The following is an 18,535-nucleotide window of genomic DNA, read 5'->3' as shown; positions in this document are numbered from 1 at the left end:
AACCTGAAAAGATGAATTGACAAAGCGCATTGTTATCTAAAAGTTACACTGGAGCTTAATGCGAAGTCTCACTGGCACAACACAATACCACTGATGGGCTTTGCAGTAAATATTATGTATCAGACACTTAACCCAGTAAATGCCCAGAACAGTGCGATCAACAGATACTGCAGGTTGACCCTTTTCATATGAATTTTTCCATTGGCAGAGCCTGACTTGGGGAGTAACGATACAATTTGAGATGTGAAGTTGCCACTCGCACACATTTGTAATTTATAATAGGTTATTACATCAACAGATGAATTTGTTAACCGAGGTATTTTTGTTTTGTCCATGCAGCAATACGCTTTGTCACCTCTAAAAAAAATCCGGTTAAGAAGAAGCCAACACGTGAATCAATACCAGGTAAACATCCAGCTCAATATGGTTGGGTTTGCTAATTAAGGAGAAGGATCTGCTACAACTGGACATAATTTAGGTGAAGCAGAGTGAGAAAGCAAATGGGAAGAATAGACCCAAGTGAAGAAAGGGACAGGTGAGGCGAGAGGGAATGGAAGAGCAGGAGAGAAAAGGGGAAAGGGGGAAAAGGAAAATGAAGATGGACAGGGAGTCAGGATTTGAGGAACGGGTATGGAAGTTGTGACAAGGAGCATGGGAGGATGGAGGGTATTTGGAAAAGGGCAAACAGGGAAGATTGTTGAAAGGGGAATGGCAACAACATGGAAATGTGTGGAAAATCTCTTGGGGTTGGGAGTCGGGGTGGGGATTGCGTTGAGTTACCTTTCCCTTCCTGAAGCTTGCCTTTTCTTTTCAGTGAGGAATAATCTCCCATACTCCCAGGGTGAGCCTCCTGCTAAATGGGGAGGTGGGGATGAAGAACACGTGCCTTACTCTGCAGCCTGGAATGTCTCCTTAATGGGGATTGTTTTATACCGAGGGTTCAGTTATTTGCTTCAGGATTGTGGCGGGGAGGGGAGGGGGTGGAAGGGTGTTGGCGGTGGTGCTTTTCAAACTTTGTGTTTAGGGTGGAGAGTGCTGGAAAATGTGGAATTTCCTTTAGAGATAGGATTTACTGGGCTGGAGGAAGATGGAATTTTGCTGCTGAAAAATGCTGGCTTCAGGCTATCGGCAATAAGAATAATACAGGATTTCAACTTACCCAATATTAACTGGGATAGTCTTAGTGCAAAAGGCTTAAAGGGGGCGAAATTCTTAAAGTGCAGCCCAGGAGAGCTTTTTGAACCAGTGCGTAGAAAGTCCTACAAGAGAAGGGGCAGTACTGGACCTAATCCTTGGGAATGAAGCCGGACAAGTGGTAGAAGTGTCAGTGGGGGAGCATTTCGCGAATAGTGACCATAACTCTGTAAGATTTAAGGTAGTTATGGAAAAGGACAAAGATGGACCAGAAATAAAGTTAGTGAATTGGGGGAAGGCCGATTTCAATACAAGAAAACAGGATCTGGCCAAAGTGGACTGGGAGCAGTTACTTGTAGGAAAGTCTACATCAGACCATTGGGAGTTATTCTAAAAGGAAATAGTGGGAGTTCAGGGCCAACGTGTTCCTGTAAAGGTGAAGGGTAGGACTAACAAGTCCAGGATACCCTGGTTGTCAAGGGATATAGAGGATCGGATAAGGAAAAAAAGGAGGCATATGGCAGATTCAGAGGGCTGAAAACAGCTGAGACCCTAGAGGAGTATAGAAAGTGTGTGTGGGGAGTGGGGGGGTACTTAAAAAAGTAATTAGGAGAGCGAAGAGGGGGCGTGATAAAACACTGGCGGGCAAGATAAAGGAAAATCCCAAGGGGTTTTATAAGTATATTAAGGGCAAGAGGATAACGAGGGAAAGAGTAGGGCCCATTAGGGACCAAAATGGCAATCTGTGTGTGGAGCCGGAGGACATTGGTGAGGTTTTAAATGATTACTTTTCATCTGTGTTTACTATGGAGAAGGACCATGTAGGTGTAGAGATCAGGGAGGGGGATTGTGATATACTTGAACAAATTAGCATTGAAAGGGAGGAGGGATTAGTGGTTTTAGAGGCCTTAAAAATGGATAAATCCTCAGGCCCGGATGAGATGTATCCCAGGCTGCTTTGTGAGGCAAGGGAGGAGATAGCAGGGGCTCTGACACAAATTTTTAAATCCTCTCTGGTCACAGGAGAGGTACCAGAGGACTGGAGGACAGCAAATGTGCTATCATTATTCAAGAAGGGTAGTAGGGATAAACCAGGAAATTACAGGCCAGTGAGTCTAACATCAGTGGTAGGGAAACCATTGGAAAAAATTCTGAGGGAGAGGATTAATCTCCACTTGGAGAGGCAGTGATTAATCAAGGATAGTCAGCACGGCTTTGTCAGGGGAAGATCATGTCTAACAAATTTGATTGCATTTTTCGAGGAGGTGACTAGGTGTGTAGATGAGGGTAAAGCAGTTGATGTAGTCTACATGGACTTCAGTAAGGCTTTTGATAAGGTCCCGCTTGGGAGATTGGTCAAGAAGGTAAGAGCCCATGGGATCCAGGGCAATTTGGCAAATTTGATCCAAAATTGGCTTAGTGGCAGGAGGCAGAGGGTGATGGTCGAGGGCTGTTTTTGCGAATGGAAGCCTGTGACCAGTGGTTCGGTGGTTGGAACCCTTGCTGTTTGTAGTGTACCTTAATGATTTAGATATGAATTTGGAGGTCTGAACAGTAAGTTCGCAGATGACAGGAAAATTGGTGGTGTCGTAAATAGTGAGGAGGAAAGCCTTAGATTACAGGATGATATAGATGGGCTGGTAAGATGGGCGGAACAGTGGCAAATAGAATTTACTCCTGAGGAGTGTGAGGTGATGCATTTGGGGAGGACGAACAAGGCAAGGGAATATACAATGGATGGTAGGACCCTAGGAAGCACAGAGGGTCAGAGGGACCTTGGTGTTCTTGTCCATAGATCACTGAAGGCAGCAGCACAGGTAGATAAGGTGGTTAGGAAGGCATATGGGATACTTAGATTTATTAGTCGAGGCATAGAATATAAGAGTAGGGAGATTATGATGGAGCTGTATAAAATGCTGGTAAGGCCACAGCTGGAGTACTGTGTACAGTTCTGGTTGCCATACTATAGGAAGGATGTGATTGCACTGGAGAGGGTGCAGAGGAGATTCACCAGGATGTTGCCTGGGCTGGAGCATTTCAGCTTTGAAGGGAGACTGGATAGGCTAGGGTTGTTTTCCTCCAAGTAGAGAAGGCTGAGGGGGGACCTGATTGAGGTATACAAAGTTATAAGGGGCATAGATAGGGTAGATAGGAAGAAACCTTTTCCCTTAGCGGAGGTGACAATAGCCAGGGGACATAGATTTAAGGTAAGGGGCAGGAGGTTTAGTGGGGATTTGAGGAAAAATCTTTTCACCCAGAGGGTGGTTGGAATCTGGAACGCACTGCCTGAAGGGGTGGTAGAGGCAGGAACCCGCACAACATTTAAGAAGTATTTAGATGAGCACTTGAAATGCCATAGCATACAAGGCTACGGGCCAAGTGCTGGAAAATGGGATTAGAATAGTTAGGTGCTTGATGGCTGGCACAGACATGATGGGCCGAAGGGCCTGTTTCTCTGCTGTATAACTCTATGTCTATTACTCTACGGCAATAGTATTTTGAAAATTGATGCCTTTTTTCATTTGTTCATGGGATATGGGCATCGTTGACAAGGCTGGCATTTATTGCTCATCTCTGATTGCCCTTGAGAAGGTGGTGTTCAGCTGCTTTCTTGAATCTGTGTGATCGACCTGGTGTAGTTACACCCACAGTGTGGTTAGGGAGGGTATTCCAGGATTTTGACCCAATGACAATGGAGGAACAGCAATCTATTTCCAACTCAGTTTGGTGTGTGCCATGGAGGGGGGATTGCCTTTGCTATTTCTGGTGCCCAGGTTGATGTTGGGTGGCCTGACCAGATTTATACATATTAGAATTATTCATAGCAGTTTGATGCAACTGAGTGGCTTGCTGGGCCATTTCAGAGGGCAATTAAGAGTCAACAATTTTGCTGTGGGAATAAAGTCATATGTAGGCCAGACTGGGTAGGAATGCCATATTTCTTTCCTAAAGGACATTATTGAACTAGATGGTTCATTATGACAATCTAGTAGTTTAGTAATCACCAATAGTGACAGTAGCTTTCTAATTAATTAATTGGATTTAAATGCTCCAGCTGGTGTGGTGAGTTTTGAACTCATATCTCTGGATTACTCGTCTAGTATGTCATGGTCCTGTAGTTTTTTTTTCCAGGAAGATGCGGTTTGCCTTTCAGGTTTGCAAAGGATCAGTATTGCTTTAAGAACCGGCAAGCCTCAGGAGTTATAGAAAGGTGCATTTTCAGTCACTGTTAGAAACAGCCATTTGGAGACTGCGATTCAAAGCGTGCATTCTCGTTACCATAGAAACAGCCACTGGGAGTGGTTCTCATGCGATACATTTGTTACAATTCAGTTTTGAACTGGCTTTGAGTTGAAGACAGTTTGTTCTAACAGATACAGACAGACACAGAGGACACAGCTGTGTTTAGCACACTTGAAAAAGAGCTCTCAACCATTTAAACTGAAGGAATAAGATTTTAGTCTGTTTTATTATTGGCTGCGTTTGCTGACAGCGCTACCACTAGGTGGTGCTGCAGTGACACATGCGCAAATGCAGCATGTGCCACTAATAAGTCACAGTCTGCGACTTCAGGCAGCTGCCAGGACTAAAGATGGCGCTGCTCAAATAATCACACAAAGGCAACCTGACCTAAACACATGGCAGCATACAATGGCGGGAGGGAGAAAGCGAACGAGCGGGCCTGGGACGGGGATGTGGGGGCAGCGGAGCGGGCCGGGCCCGAGGACGGGGGTGAGCAGAGCGGACAGGGCCGGGGGCAGGGGGGTGGGTGGGGGAGCAAGACGTGAACGGAGTGGGGGGGAGGAGCGGAGCGGGCCGGTGAAAGAGGGGGGGAGCAGAGGGGGCGAGCAGAGCGGGCCGGGGAGAGGGCGAGCGAGTGGGCCGGGGACGGCGGGGAGTGGAGTGGCCGAAAGAGCGGAGCAGCGAGGGGGGGAGCGGCTGGAGAGAGCAGCGGGTGGGGGGGGCGGAGGAGCGGAGCAGCCGGCGAGAGCAGTGAGTGCGGGGGGGAGCGGAGCAGCCGGAGAGAACAGCGGGGGGGGGAAGCGGAGCGGCTGACGAGAGCAGTGAGGGCGGGGGGGGGAAGCGGAGTGGCCGGCGAGAGCAGTGGCGGGGAGAGCGGAGGTTGACGCATGGGTGAATACGTTAGCGTTGCATTGCTGTACGCGTAAAGTGCAAGCGCAGAGGCTGACCAGGCGCGTTGCCCGAAGATGCACACGTCACACGATGATGTCATTGGCGCATGCGCTAACCACTCCTGGCAAGTCGGAACACAGCGCACCCGCAGAGAGCAGGAGCCCGTCTGCGCATGTGCACACCTTGGCGCAGCCTGATGACGTCAGGGGCCGGCAGCGTTGTCAGGAATCACTTTGTTTATTATCTCTCAAAATTCTAAGAAAACGTCAAGCCAAAACAGAGATCTCTGGTAATATATATTGAAGAAAGGGAGGTTAGATTGTGACAATCTTCTTTCCCTCAAAAACTCTAAAGTCAGCTTGATTCCATTGAAAGTACTTGCAAGTCGTAATTGTTGAAATTCGCTGGAGAGGGAAAGCAACATTCTGTGAGGATCTCGAGCAACATTCTGTGAGGACTTCAAGCAACATTGGACTGTAAATTTGCAAGGACTCTAATTTTTTCTATTTTAAATGTTGTTTATATCTTCATAGTGATTAAGAATTTAGTTCTTCTAATTAAAGAGTTAACATGTTGATTTAAAGACACCTGGTTTGGTTAGCCTCATTTGGGGGATAATAGATAGTACAATTTGGCTGGGTCTTTAATTTGGAAAGTATTAAATGATATGTTAGCCAATCTGTGGAGCGACAGGATTGAATTAACAGTGCGTTGGTCCCACCACAATCAGAATCGTACATTTTGATTGGGGGCTTTGAGTGGAGCAGTCGGTTGTAACAAGTAATGAAACCATTATGCTACCATATCCTGTTTTGGGAAGTTAAAATGACTTTTCCAATATTGGAGTTAGCTGAAAGAATGGAATGAGAAAGCACATCATTATGTTAAATTTAATGCCTTTATATTGGAGCCAAATCTATTGCCACAACATTGCACCATTGATGGACTTTACATCAAATAGGGTCATAGAGTTATACAGCACAGAAACAGGCCCTTCGGCCCATCGTGTCCATGCTGGCCATCAAGCACCTAACTATTCTAATCCCATTTTCCAGCACTTGGTCCGTAGCCTTGTATGCTATGGCGTTTCAAGTGCTCATCTAAATACTTCTTAAATGTTGTGAGGGTTCCTGCCTCTACCACTTCTTCAGGCAGTGCGTTCCAGATTCCAACCACCCTCTAGGTGAAAAAATCTTTCCTCAAATCCCCTCTAAACCTCCTGCCCTTTACCTTAAATCTATGCCCCCGGTCATTGACCCCTCCGCTAAGGGAAAAAGTTTCATCCTACCTAACCTATCAATGCCCCTCATCATTTTATATACCTCAATCATGTCCCCCCTCAGCCTTTCGCTGCTCGAAGGAAAACAATCCTAGCCTATCCAGTCTCTCTTCATAGCTGAAATGCTCCAGCCCAGGCAACATCCTGGTGAATCTCCTCTGCACCCTCTCCAGTGCAATCACACCCTTCCTATAGTGGGGTGACCAGAACTGTACACAGTACTCCAGCTGTGGCCTCACTAGCATTTTATACAGCTCCATCATTAGCTCCTTGCTCTTATATTCTATGCCTCGGCTGATGAAGGCAAGTATCCCATATGCCTTCTTAACCACCTTATCTACCTGTGCTGTGCCTTCAGTGATCTATGGACAAGTACACCAAGGTCCCTCTGACCTTCTATACTTCCTAGGATCCTACCATCCATTGTACATTCCCTTGCCTTGTTAGTCCTCCCAAAATGCATCACCTCACACTTCTCAGGATTAAATTCCATTTGCCACTGTTCTGCCCATTTTACCAGCCCATCTATATCGTCCTGCAATCTAAGTCTCCTCACTATTTATGACACCATCAATTTTCATTTCATCTGCGAACTTACTGCTGATCATACCTCCTATATTCACGTCGAAATCATTAATGTGCACTACAAACAGCAAGGGTCCCAGCACCGATCCCTGCGGTACACCACTGGTCACAGGCTTCCACTCGCAAAAACAACCCTCGATCATGACCCTCTGCCTCCTGCCACTAAGCCAATTTTGGATCCAATTTGCCAAAATGCCCTGGAACCCATGGGCTCTTACCTTCTTAACCAAAGTCCAAATGTTTTGTATCAGGCACTCAACCTCCTTAATAGCAAACGCAGTGCCACCTACAGGTACCAAATATACTACAGGTCAATATCAATACTTTTTGTCTGAGTTTTCCCATTGTCAGAGCCTGAATGAGGGAGTTTCAATACATTTAAGTTAGAAAGATGCTACACACAAAGCATTTGTCATTTATAATAGATTATTACAATGGCAGATCATTTTGTTAACTGCAGTACTTTTTTAATGTCCATGCAGAAATTCCCTGTAGAATCCCTGAAATAGATGTGATTGAGGAGAAGCCAGTATCAGGTAAACATCCAGCTCAACATGGTTTGGTTTGCTGATTAAATTTAAGTCGCAGATCTGCTGTGACTGAGCACGATTTAGGTAAAGCAGGGTGCGACGTCAAAGGGAATAATTGGACCACATTGAAGAGGGGGAAGTTTTAGTGGGTAGGGCATGAGAGGGTGTGAGAGGAAGAGGGAGAGGGGAAAAGATCAATAAGGAGATGGGACTTGGGGATGTGGGAGGAATTTGTGACTAGGAGTGTGAAAGTTGGGGTGTAAATGGATGAGGTTGGTGAAGGGGGAATGGGTAGTGGGCACCACGTGACAATCTTTATTGGAGGGATTGTGTTGAGTTACCTTTGCCAGTGTGAAGCCTGGGTTTCCTTTTCATTGAGGATAAATTTCTCATATTCCCACGGCCAGAATTCCTGTTTAGAGCGTGAGGTAGTGATGAGGAATATGTGCTCCTCATTTCTGCTCAGGTCAGTGATCTGATAAGTTGGAGAGAGGGGAATTAGGGGGTCTTCTCAATCCAGACTTTGTGCTAAGGGTGAAGAGTGATGGGAAATGTGGAACTCTTTTTGGAGCTGGGATTTACTGGGCTGGAGGACGATAGAATTTCTATGCAGGAAATGCAGCCTTCAGGGTTTTGGGAATGGTATTTTGAAAAGTGATGTCTTTTTTGCATTCATTGATTGGGCGTTTGCACCATTGACAAACCCAGCGATTATTGCTCCTCTGTAATGTACCCTGAAAAGCTAGTGGTGAGCAGCCTTCTTGAACTGCTATAGTGCAGGTTCACACACAGTGCTGTTAGGAAAGAGTTGCAGGATTTTGACCCAGCGATGCTGAAGGAACAGTGATATCGTCACCACATTGCAGAAAGGACATTATTGCTTTGGAGAGAGTACAGAGGAGATTTACAAGAATGTTACCAGGGCTTGAAGGTTGCAGCTATGAGGAAAGATTGGATTGGCTAGGGTTGTTTTCCCTGGAACTGAGGAGGCTGAGGGGAGACTTAATTGAAATGTACAAAATTATGAGGGGCCTAAGTAGAGTAGACAGAAAGGACCTGTTTCCCCTGGTGGGGAGGTCAGTTACCAGGGGACGCAGATTTAAGGTGATTGGTAGAAGGATTAGAGGGGAAACCTTTTCACTCAGAGGGTGGTGGATGTCTGGAGTTCACTGCCAGGAATGGTGGTGGAGGCAGAAACCCTCAATTCTTTTAAAAGGTACCTGGACATGTACCTGAAGAACTGTAACCGGCAAGGTTATGGACCAGGTGCTGTAAGGTGGGAATAGATTGGGCGGCTAGTTTTTTCAGCCAGCACAGACTCGATGGGCTAAGTGGCCTCCTTCTGTGCTGTAATTGTTCTCCAGTTCTATAGTTCCAATTCAGCATGGTGTGTGACTTGGAGGGCAACTGCCTTTGCCATTTCCAGTGCCTAGGTTCATATTGGTTGGTCTGTCCAGTTTTATTCTTACTCGACTTTTTCATAGCAGTTTGCTACAACTGAATGGCTTGCTCGGCCATTTCAGAGAGCAGATAAGAGTCAACTACATTGGAATGGGAGTCACATATGGAACAGACCAGGTAAAGATGGCAGCTTTACTTCCTAAAGGCCATTAGTGAACCAGATGGCATTTTATGGCAATTTTCTTGGTTCCCCAGTAGTGATATTAGTCTTTTTTTAATTAACTGAATTTAAATTTCCCCGCTGCCGTGGTCAGATTCGAACTCGTGTCTCTAGATCGTAGGAACATAGGAGCAGGAGTAGGCCAATCAGCCCATCACGCCTGCTCCACCATTCAATATGATCATGGCTGATTATCCACTTCAATGTCTTTTTCCCACACTATTCTCATATCCCCTTATGTCATTTGTATTTAGAAATCTGTCAATCTCTGCTTTAAACATACTCTGACTGAGCTTCCACAGCCCTCTAGGGTAGAGAATTGCAAAGATTCACAACCCTCTGAGTAAGGAAATTTCTCCTCATCTGTGTCCTAAGTGGCTTCCCCCTTATTTTGAAACTGTGCCCCCTGGTTCTAGACTCTCCAACCAGGGGAAACACCTTACCTGCATCTACCCTGTCTATCCCTTTAAGTATTTTGTAGGTTTCAATGAGATCACGTCTCATTATTCGAAACTGTAGAAAATACAGGCCCAGTTTCCCCAATCTCTCTTCATAGGACAGTCCCGCACCCCAGGAACAAGTCTGGTGAACCTTCTTTGCACTCCCTCAATGGCAATAATATCCTTCCTAAGGTAAGGGGACCAAAACTGCACACAGTACTCCAAGTGCGGTCTAACCAAGGTTCTATACAATTGAAGCAAGACTTCACTACTCCTGTGCTCAAATCCTCTTGTGATAAAGGCTAACATACCATTAGCCTTCTTAATTGCTTGCTGCACCAGCGTGTTAGCTTTCAGTGACTTATTGACAAAGACACCCAGATCCCTTTGTACATCTACACTTTCTAATCTCTTACCATTTAAGAAATACTCTGCACATCTGTTCCTCCTAACAAAGTGGATAACCTCACATTTTTCCACATTATATTCCATCTGCCACATTCTTGCCCACTCACTAAGTCTGTCCAAATCCCCTTGAAGCAGCTTTGCATCTTCCTCACAACACACATTCCCACCTAGTTTTGTGTCATCCATGAACTTGGAAATATTACATTTGGTCCCCACATCCAAACCATTGATATATATTGTGAACAGCTGGGGTCCAAGCACTGATCCCTGCGTTAGTCCAGGCTTCTTGATTACTACTGCAGTAACATATCATTATGCTACTGTATCTTACTTAGAGACGTTTAAGTGACCTTTACAATCTTGGAGTTACCTGAAAGAACAGATTGAAAAAGTACATTGTCTAAAACTCAGTGCCTTTACACTGGAGTTTCATACCACATCTGTTACCATTGTTGTGATTTGCATCTTGCATTACAAGTCAGACACTTAACTCTGCAAATTTTTTTTTTTATTCGTTTCATGGGATGTGAGAGTTGCTGGCTAGGCCAGCATTTATTGCCCATCCCTAATTGCCCAGGAGAAGGCGGTGGTGAGCTGCCTTCTTGAACTGCTGCAGTCCATGTGGGGTAGGTACACCCCAGGATTTTGACCCAGCGACAGTGAAGGAACGGCGATATAGTTCCAAGTCAGGATGGTGTGTGGCTTCGAGGGGAACTTGCAGGTGGTGGTGTTCCCATGCATCTGCTGCCCTTGTCCTTCTAGGTGGTAGAGGTCGCGAGTTTGGAAGGTGCTGTCTTGACTTAGTGCAATGCTGCAATGCAACTTCTATACTGTACATACTGCTGCCACCGTGCATTGGTTGAAAATGGTGAATGGGCTGCCAACCTAGCTCACTGCTTTGTCCTGGATGATATTGAGCTTCTTGAGTTTAGTTGGAGCTGCACTCATCCAGTCATGTGGAGAGTATGCCATCACATTCTTGACTTGTGCCTTGCAGATGATGGACAGGCATAGGGGAGACAGGAGGTGAGTTACTCGCCACAGAAATCCCAGTCTCTCACCTGCTTTTGCAGCCACAGCTTTTATGTAGCTGGTCCAGTTCAGTTTCTGGTCAATGGTGACCACCAGGATGTTGATAGTGGGGGATTCAGTGATGGTAACGCCATTGAATGTCAAAGGGAGATGGTTAGATTCTCTCTTGGTTGAGATGGTCATGGCTGAGCACTTGTGTGGCGCGAATGTTACTTGCCACATATTAGCCCAAACCTGGATATTGTCCAGCTCTTGCTGCATCTGGACAGGGCTGCTTCAGTATCTAAGGAGTCGTGAATGGTGCTGAACATTTTGCAATCATAAGTGAACATCCCCACTTCTGACCTTCTGATGGAGGGAAGGTCATTGATGAAGCAGTTGAAGATGTTTTGGCCTAGGACACTACCCTGAGGAACTCCTGCAGTGATGCGCTGGGAGTGAGATGAAAAACCTCCAACTACAACCATCTTCCTTAGTGCCTGCATATGACTCAAGTTTTCCCCCTGATTCCCACTGACTCGAGTTTTGCTAGGCCTCCTTGATGCCATACTCGGTCAAATGCTGCCTTGATAGCAAGGGCAGTCACTCTCACCTCACCTCTTTTGTCCATGTTTGGACCAAGGCTGTAGTGAGGTCAGGAGCTGAGTGGCCCTGGCAGAACCCAAACTGCGTGTCAGTGCATGTGGGGGAAGATTAAAGTGGCAGGAAATGGAAGGGCAGTGGAGATGAGGATGGAGAGGGAAAAGGAAGATGGGCAGGCAGAGCAAAATTGAGGAAGGGGTAAGGAAGTTGTGAATGGTGCAATAGGGAATGTAGTTGAAGAGGGAATGGAAGAGCATGGGGTGGGACAGGGAAGCACACAGCTAACTCTCTTAGTGGGGGGTTGTCTTGAGTTTGTTTTCTGTCTTTCAAGCCAGGCTTTTTATTTCAGAGAGGGGAGGCAGTGGCGTCGTGTTAATGTCATTTGTCTAGTTATCCAGAGCCCTAGGCTAATGCTCTGGGGACATGGGTGCGAATCCCACCATGGCAGATGGTGGAATTTGAATTCAATTAATAAATCTGGAATTAAAAGCAAGTCTAGTGGTGACAATGAAACCATTGCCAATTGTTGTAAAAACGCACCTGGTTCACTAATGTCCTTTTAGGGAAGGAAATCTGCTGTCCTGACCCGGTCTGGCCTACATGTGACTCCAGACCCACAGCACTGTGGTTGACTCTTAAATGCCCTCTGAAATGGCCTAGCAAGCCACTCAGTTTTATCAAACCACTACAAAGCCTAAGAAAGAGAATGGAACTGGACCACCCAGCATCAACCGAGGCACCAGAAAACCGGCAAACCCAGCCCGTCGACCCTGCAAGGTCCTCCTTACCAACATCTGGGGGCTTGTTGCAAAATTGGGAAAGCTATCTAACAGGCTAGTCAAGCAACAGCCTAACATAGTCATACTCATCAAATAATACCTTGCAAACAATTCCCCTGACACCACCATCACCCATCCCTGGGAAGGTCCTTCCCCAGCGGCAGGACGGACCTACAAGAGGTGGCGGCACAGTGGTATACAATCGGGAGGGAGTTGCGCTGGGTGTCCTCAGCATTGACTCTGGACCCCATGAAGTCTCATGGCATCAGATCAGATTACCACATACCGTCCCCCCCCCGTCGGCTGCTGAATCTGTGTGTCTCCATTTTGAACACCAATTGGAAGATGCACTGAGAGTAGCAAGTGCACAATATATACTCTGGGTGGGATACTTCAATGTCCATCATCAAGAGTGGCTCGGTAGCACCACTACTGACCAAGCTGGCCAAGTCCTAAAGGACATAGTTGCTACACTGGTTTGCAGCAGGTGGTGAGGGAACCAACAAGAGGGAAAAACTTACTTGACCTCGTCTTCACCAGTCTACCTGTCCCACAGTCCATGTGGAGACAATGTCCTGTCTTAACATTGAGGGTACCCACCATCGTGTTATATGGCACTACCACTGTGCTAAATGGGATAGATTTCAAACAGATCGAGCAATACAAAACTGGGCATCCATTAGGCGCTGTGGTTCATCAGCAGCAGCAGAAGCGTATTCAACCATAATCTGCAAACTCATATCCCCCACTCTACCATTACCATCAAGCCGGGGGACCCACCCTGGTTCAATGAAGAGTGTATGATGGATGTATTGTACTTAGATTTCCAGAAGGCATTTGATAAGGTGCCATATCAAAGGTTATTGCAGAAAATAAAAGCTCATGGTGTAGGGGGTAACATATTGGCATGGATAGAGGATTGGCTAGATAACGGAAACAGAGAGTAGGCATAAATGGGTCATTTTCTGGTTGGCAAGATGTAATGAGTGGTGTGCCACAGGGATCTGTTCTGGGGCCTCAACGTTTTACAATTTATATAAATAACTTAGATGAAGGGACCGAAGGTATGGTTGCTAAATTTGCTGATGACACAAAAATAGGTAGGAAAGTAACGTGAAGAGGACATAAGGGGACTACAAAGGGATGAGATCAGCCGTGATCATATTGAATGGCGGAGCAGGCTCGAGGGGCTGAATTGCCGACTCCTGCTCCTAGTTCTTATGTTCTTAAGAGATATAGATAAGTGAGTAAAGACCTGGCAAATGGAGTATTATGTGGGAAAGTGGGAAATTGTCCATTTTGGCAGGAAGAATAAAAAAGAAGCATATTATCTAAATGGTGAGAGATTGCAGAGCTCTGAGATGCAGAGGGATCTGGGTGTCCTGGTGTATGAATCGGAAAAGGTTAGTATGCAGGTACAGCATGTAATTAGGAAAACTAATAGCATGTTATCGTTTATCGCGAGGGGAATTGAATATAAAAGTAGGGAGGTTATGCTTCAGCTATACCGGGCCATTGGTGAGACCACATCTGGAGTACTGTGTACAGTATTGGTCTCCTTATTTAAGGAAGGAATTTTATCAATTTTATCTGCAGCACCTGTGGAAGAGTCTGTCACTCTAGAATTGGCCTTTATAGCCACTCCAGGCGCTGCTTCACAAACCACTGACCACCTCCAGGCGCGTATCCATTGTCTTTCGAGACAAGGAGGCCAAAGAAGATTTAAGGAAGGATGTAAATGGATTGGCGGCAGTACAGAGCAGGTTTACTAGACTAATACCTGGAATGGGTGAGCTGTCTTACGAGGAAAGATTGGACAGGCTAGGCTTGTTTCTGCTGGAATTTAGAAGAGTAAGAGGGGTCCTGATTGAAACATATAAGATCCTGAGGGGTTTTGACAGGGTGGATGTGGAAAGGTTGTTTCCCCTTGTGGGAGAATCTCGAACTGGGGTTCACTGTTTAAAAATAAGAGGTCGCCCATTTAAGACAGAGATGAGGAGAAAGTTTTATCTCAGAGGATCGTGAGTCTTTGGAATTCTCTTCCTCGAAAGGTGGCAGAAGCAGAGTCTTTGAATATTTTTAAGACAGAGATAGATAGATTCTTGATAAGCAAGCGGGTGAAAGGTTATCGGGGGTAGGTGGAAATGTGGAGTAATCAGTTCAGCCATGAACTGAATGAATGGTGGAGCAGGCTCGAAGGACTGAGCGGCCTACTCTGCCTCCTAATTCGCATGTTCATATCTTTGTATGTACCTTAGCCCCTCACACACACAAATACACACATATACCGGCTAACCGAGAAAATAACGAGACTCTTAAGAGCTCTATTATGAGAAAACAGACAAAAAGTATACTTTGGCCAGAAATTCTCGATCGTCAGTAAAGTGATGGAAGGTGTCATCGACAATGTTATCAAGCAGCACTTGTTTAGCAATAAGCTGTGAACTGATGCTCAGTTTGGGTTCGGCCAGGGCCACTCAGCTCCTGACCTCATTACAGCCTTGGTCCAAACATGGACACGAGCTGAACTCCAGAGGTGAGGTGAGAGTGACTGCCCTTGACATCAAGGCAGCATTTGACCCAATATGGCATCAAAGAGCCCTTGCAAAACTGGAGTCAATGGGAATCAGGGGGAAAACTGTCTGCTAGTTAGAGTCATACCTAGCACAAAGGAAGATGGTTGGGGTTGGAAGTTTTTCATCTCAGTCCCAGGGCATCACTGCAGGAGTTCCTCAGGGTAGTTTCCTAGGCCAGAACATCTTCAACTGCTTCATCAATGACTTTCCCTCCATCATAAGATCAGAAGTGGGAATGTTCGCTGATGATTGCACAATGTTCAGCACCACTCATGACTCCGCAGATACTGAAGCAGTCCAAGTGAAAATGCAGCAAGACCTGGACAATATCCAGGCTTGGGCTGATCAATGGCAAGTAACATTCGCGCCACACAAGCGCCAGGCAATGACCATCTCAAACAAGAGAGAATCTAACCATCTCCCCTTGACGTTCAATGGTATTACCATCGCTGAATCCCCCACTATCAACATCCTGGGGTCACCATTGACCAGAAACTGAACTGGACCAGCTACATAAATGCTGTGGCTGCAAGAACAGATCAGAGGCACGGAGGTCTGCGGCGTGTAACTCGCCTCCTGTCTCCCCATTGCCTGTCCACCATCTACAAGACCAAGTCAGGAGTGTGATGGAATACTCTCCACTTGCTTGGATGGGTGCAGCCCGCTTGATTAGCACCCCATCCACAAACATTCACTCCCTCCACGACCGACGCACAGTGGAAGCAGTGTGTACCATCTACAAGATGCACAGCAGCAATGCACCAAGGCTCCTTTGACAGCACCTTCCAAACCCACGATCTCTACTAACTCGAAGGACAAGGGCAGCAGATTCATGGGAACAGCACCACCTGCAAGTTCCCCTCCAAGCCACATACCATCCTGACTTGGAACTATATCGCTGTTCCCTCACTGCCGCTGGGTCAAAATCCTGGAATGTCCTTTCTAACAGCATGTACCTACCCCACATGGACTGCAGCGGTTCAAGAAGGCAGCTCCCCACCACCTTCTCAAGGGCAATAAGGGATGGGCAATAAATGCTGGCCTAGCCAGCGACGCCCACATCCAATGAACGAATAAAAAAAAACTTACATCTATCTTATGCACCCTTTTTCTGCTTCATCTTATTTTCTATCTCTTTTGCCTTCCACAGATGTCTGGTATTGTTTCTCTTACCTTTCCCCTCATCGGAATGTTTCTCTTACAGTTTTACCTGTTAGTCTTTTATTCCAATTTATTTGGGCCAGATCCATTCGGTCCCCACCGAAATTTCACCCCACCCACACCCGCCACCTCGCTCAATGAATTAAATTTACTCTGGATTGCCCTTCTCCTTTTCCATAGCTAACTTAAAACTTATGATACTATGATCAGTGCCCCCAAAATGTTCCCCTACAGACACTTGACCCACCTTATTCCCCAGAACATATTGGGCTGGAAGCATACTGATCTAGAAAATTCTCCTGAGCACAATTCCGAAAGAGCACTTAGAGGCGTTTCAGTGCAATTTAGGTGACAAGTTGCAGCTTTTAAATTTGTAATTTATAACATTTTTACAACAGCAGGTGATTTTGTTAACGGAAGTATTTTGTACTGTCTATGCAGAAACCCGTAAAACAGAACTGACTGAGAAGAAGCCAACACGTGCGACAAAAGGTAAACAGCTCAACACGTTTGGGTTTGCTAATTACACGTGAGTTATAGATCTTCCATGACTGAGCATGATTTAGGGGAAGCAGGGTGAGAAGGCAAATGGAATAATTGGCCCAAGTGTCGGGGGTGGGGGAGGGGGAAGGGGGGAGTGCGGGGTGTGGTTTAAATCATTCAGGGAATGTGAATGTCGCTGGCTAGGTTAGCATTTATTGCTCTTGACAAGGTGGTGGTGAGCTGCCTTCTTGAACTGCTGCAGTCCTTGGGGTGCAGGTACACCAACAGTGCTGTTCAGAAGGGAGTTCCAGGATTTTGACCCAGCGACAGTGAAGGAACAGTGATACAGTTCCAAGTCAAGGTGATGTGTGGCTTTGAGGGGAACTTGCAGGTGGTGGTGTTCATATGCATTTTCTGCCCTCGTTCTTCTAGGTGGTAGAGGTCGCGGGTTTGAAGGTGCTGTCGAAAGAACCTCGGTGAGTTGCTGCAAGGTATCTTGTAGATGGTACACACTGCTGGCACTGTGTTTCGGTGGTGGAGGAATGAATGTTGAAGGTGGTGGATGGGGTGCCAATCAAGTGGGCAGCTTTGCCCTGGATGGTGTCGAGCTTTTTGAGTGTAGTTGGAGTTTCACTCATTCAGGCAAGTGGAGAGTATTCCATCACACTCCTGACTTGTGCCTTGTAGATGGTGGACAGGCATCGGGCAGACATGAGGTGAGTTACTTGCTGCAGAATTCCCAGTCTCTCACCTGCTCTTGTAGCCACGGTACTTATGTAGCTGATCCAGTTCAATTTCTGGTCAATAGTGACCACCAGGATGCTGACAGTGGGGGATTCAGCGATGGTAATGCCTTTGAACACTGAGGGGAGATGGTTAGATTCTCTCTCGTTTGAGATGGTCATTTCCTGGCACTTGGATGGCGCGAATGTTACTTGCCACTTATCAGTCCAAGCCTGGATGTTGTCCAGCTCTTGCTGCGTCTGGACAGGGCTGCTTCAGTATCTGAGGAGTCACGAATGGTGCTGAACATTTTGCCAACAGAAGTGAATATCCCCACTTCTGACCTTCTGATGGAGGGAAGGTCATTGATGAAGCAGCTGAAGATGGTTGGGCCTAGGACACTACCCTGAGGAACTCCTGCAGTGATGCCCTGGGACTGAGATGGTAGACCTCCAATAACCACAGCCTTTTGCATCCACATGCAAACCACATCCTTTGTGCTGTGTATGACTCCAACCAGGGGAGAATTTTCCCCCCGATTCCCATTGAGTCCAGTTTTGCTAGGCTACCTTTATGCCATAATAATAAAAGCAAAATACTGCAGATGATGGAAATCTGAAATAAAAACAAAAAATGTTGGAAATACTTAGCAGGTCTGGCAGCATTTGTGGAGAGAGAAGGAGAGTTATCTTTTCAGGTCAGTGACCTTTATGCCACGCTCAGTCATATGCTGTCTTGATGTCAAGGGCAGTCACTCTCACCTCAGGAGCTGAGTGACCCTGGTGGAACCCAAACTGAGCGTCTGTGTGTGTGGGGAGAAGAGTAAAGTGGCAAGGAGTGGGACGGCAGTGAAGATGGGGAGGAAGACGGAGAGAGAAAAGGAAGATGGACAGGCAGAGGGAAATTGATGAGGGGTATGGAAGTTGTGACTGGTCAAGCAGGGAATGTAGTTGAAGGGGGAATGAAAGGACATAGTGGGGAGTTGTCTTGAGTTTATTTTCAGTCTTTCAAACCTGGCGTTTTATTTCAGTGAGGGGAAGCGGGTGGCATAGTGGTAATGTCACGAGA

The 18,535-nt window shown here is 46.4% G+C and overlaps 1 protein-coding gene across 1 annotated transcript in view; it reads left to right on the top strand.

Moving 5' to 3' along the window:
• The window catches only part of LOC137377390 (neurofilament heavy polypeptide-like), a 187,512-nt gene that overhangs the window by 103,539 nt on the left and 65,438 nt on the right, over nt 1-18,535 (top strand). The window contains exons 20-22 of the mRNA XM_068046968.1: nt 340-405; nt 7,615-7,668; nt 16,703-16,753. Coding sequence (XP_067903069.1) covers nt 340-405; nt 7,615-7,668; nt 16,703-16,753 — 171 coding nt within the window. The remainder of the gene's footprint in view (nt 1-339; nt 406-7,614; nt 7,669-16,702; nt 16,754-18,535) is intronic.

The sequence above is a fragment of the Heterodontus francisci genome, chromosome 15 (assembly GCF_036365525.1).
Source record: "Heterodontus francisci isolate sHetFra1 chromosome 15, sHetFra1.hap1, whole genome shotgun sequence".
NCBI classification, from domain to species: Eukaryota; Metazoa; Chordata; class Chondrichthyes; order Heterodontiformes; family Heterodontidae; genus Heterodontus; species Heterodontus francisci.
This window is presented reverse-complemented; position numbering and strand designations above follow the sequence as displayed.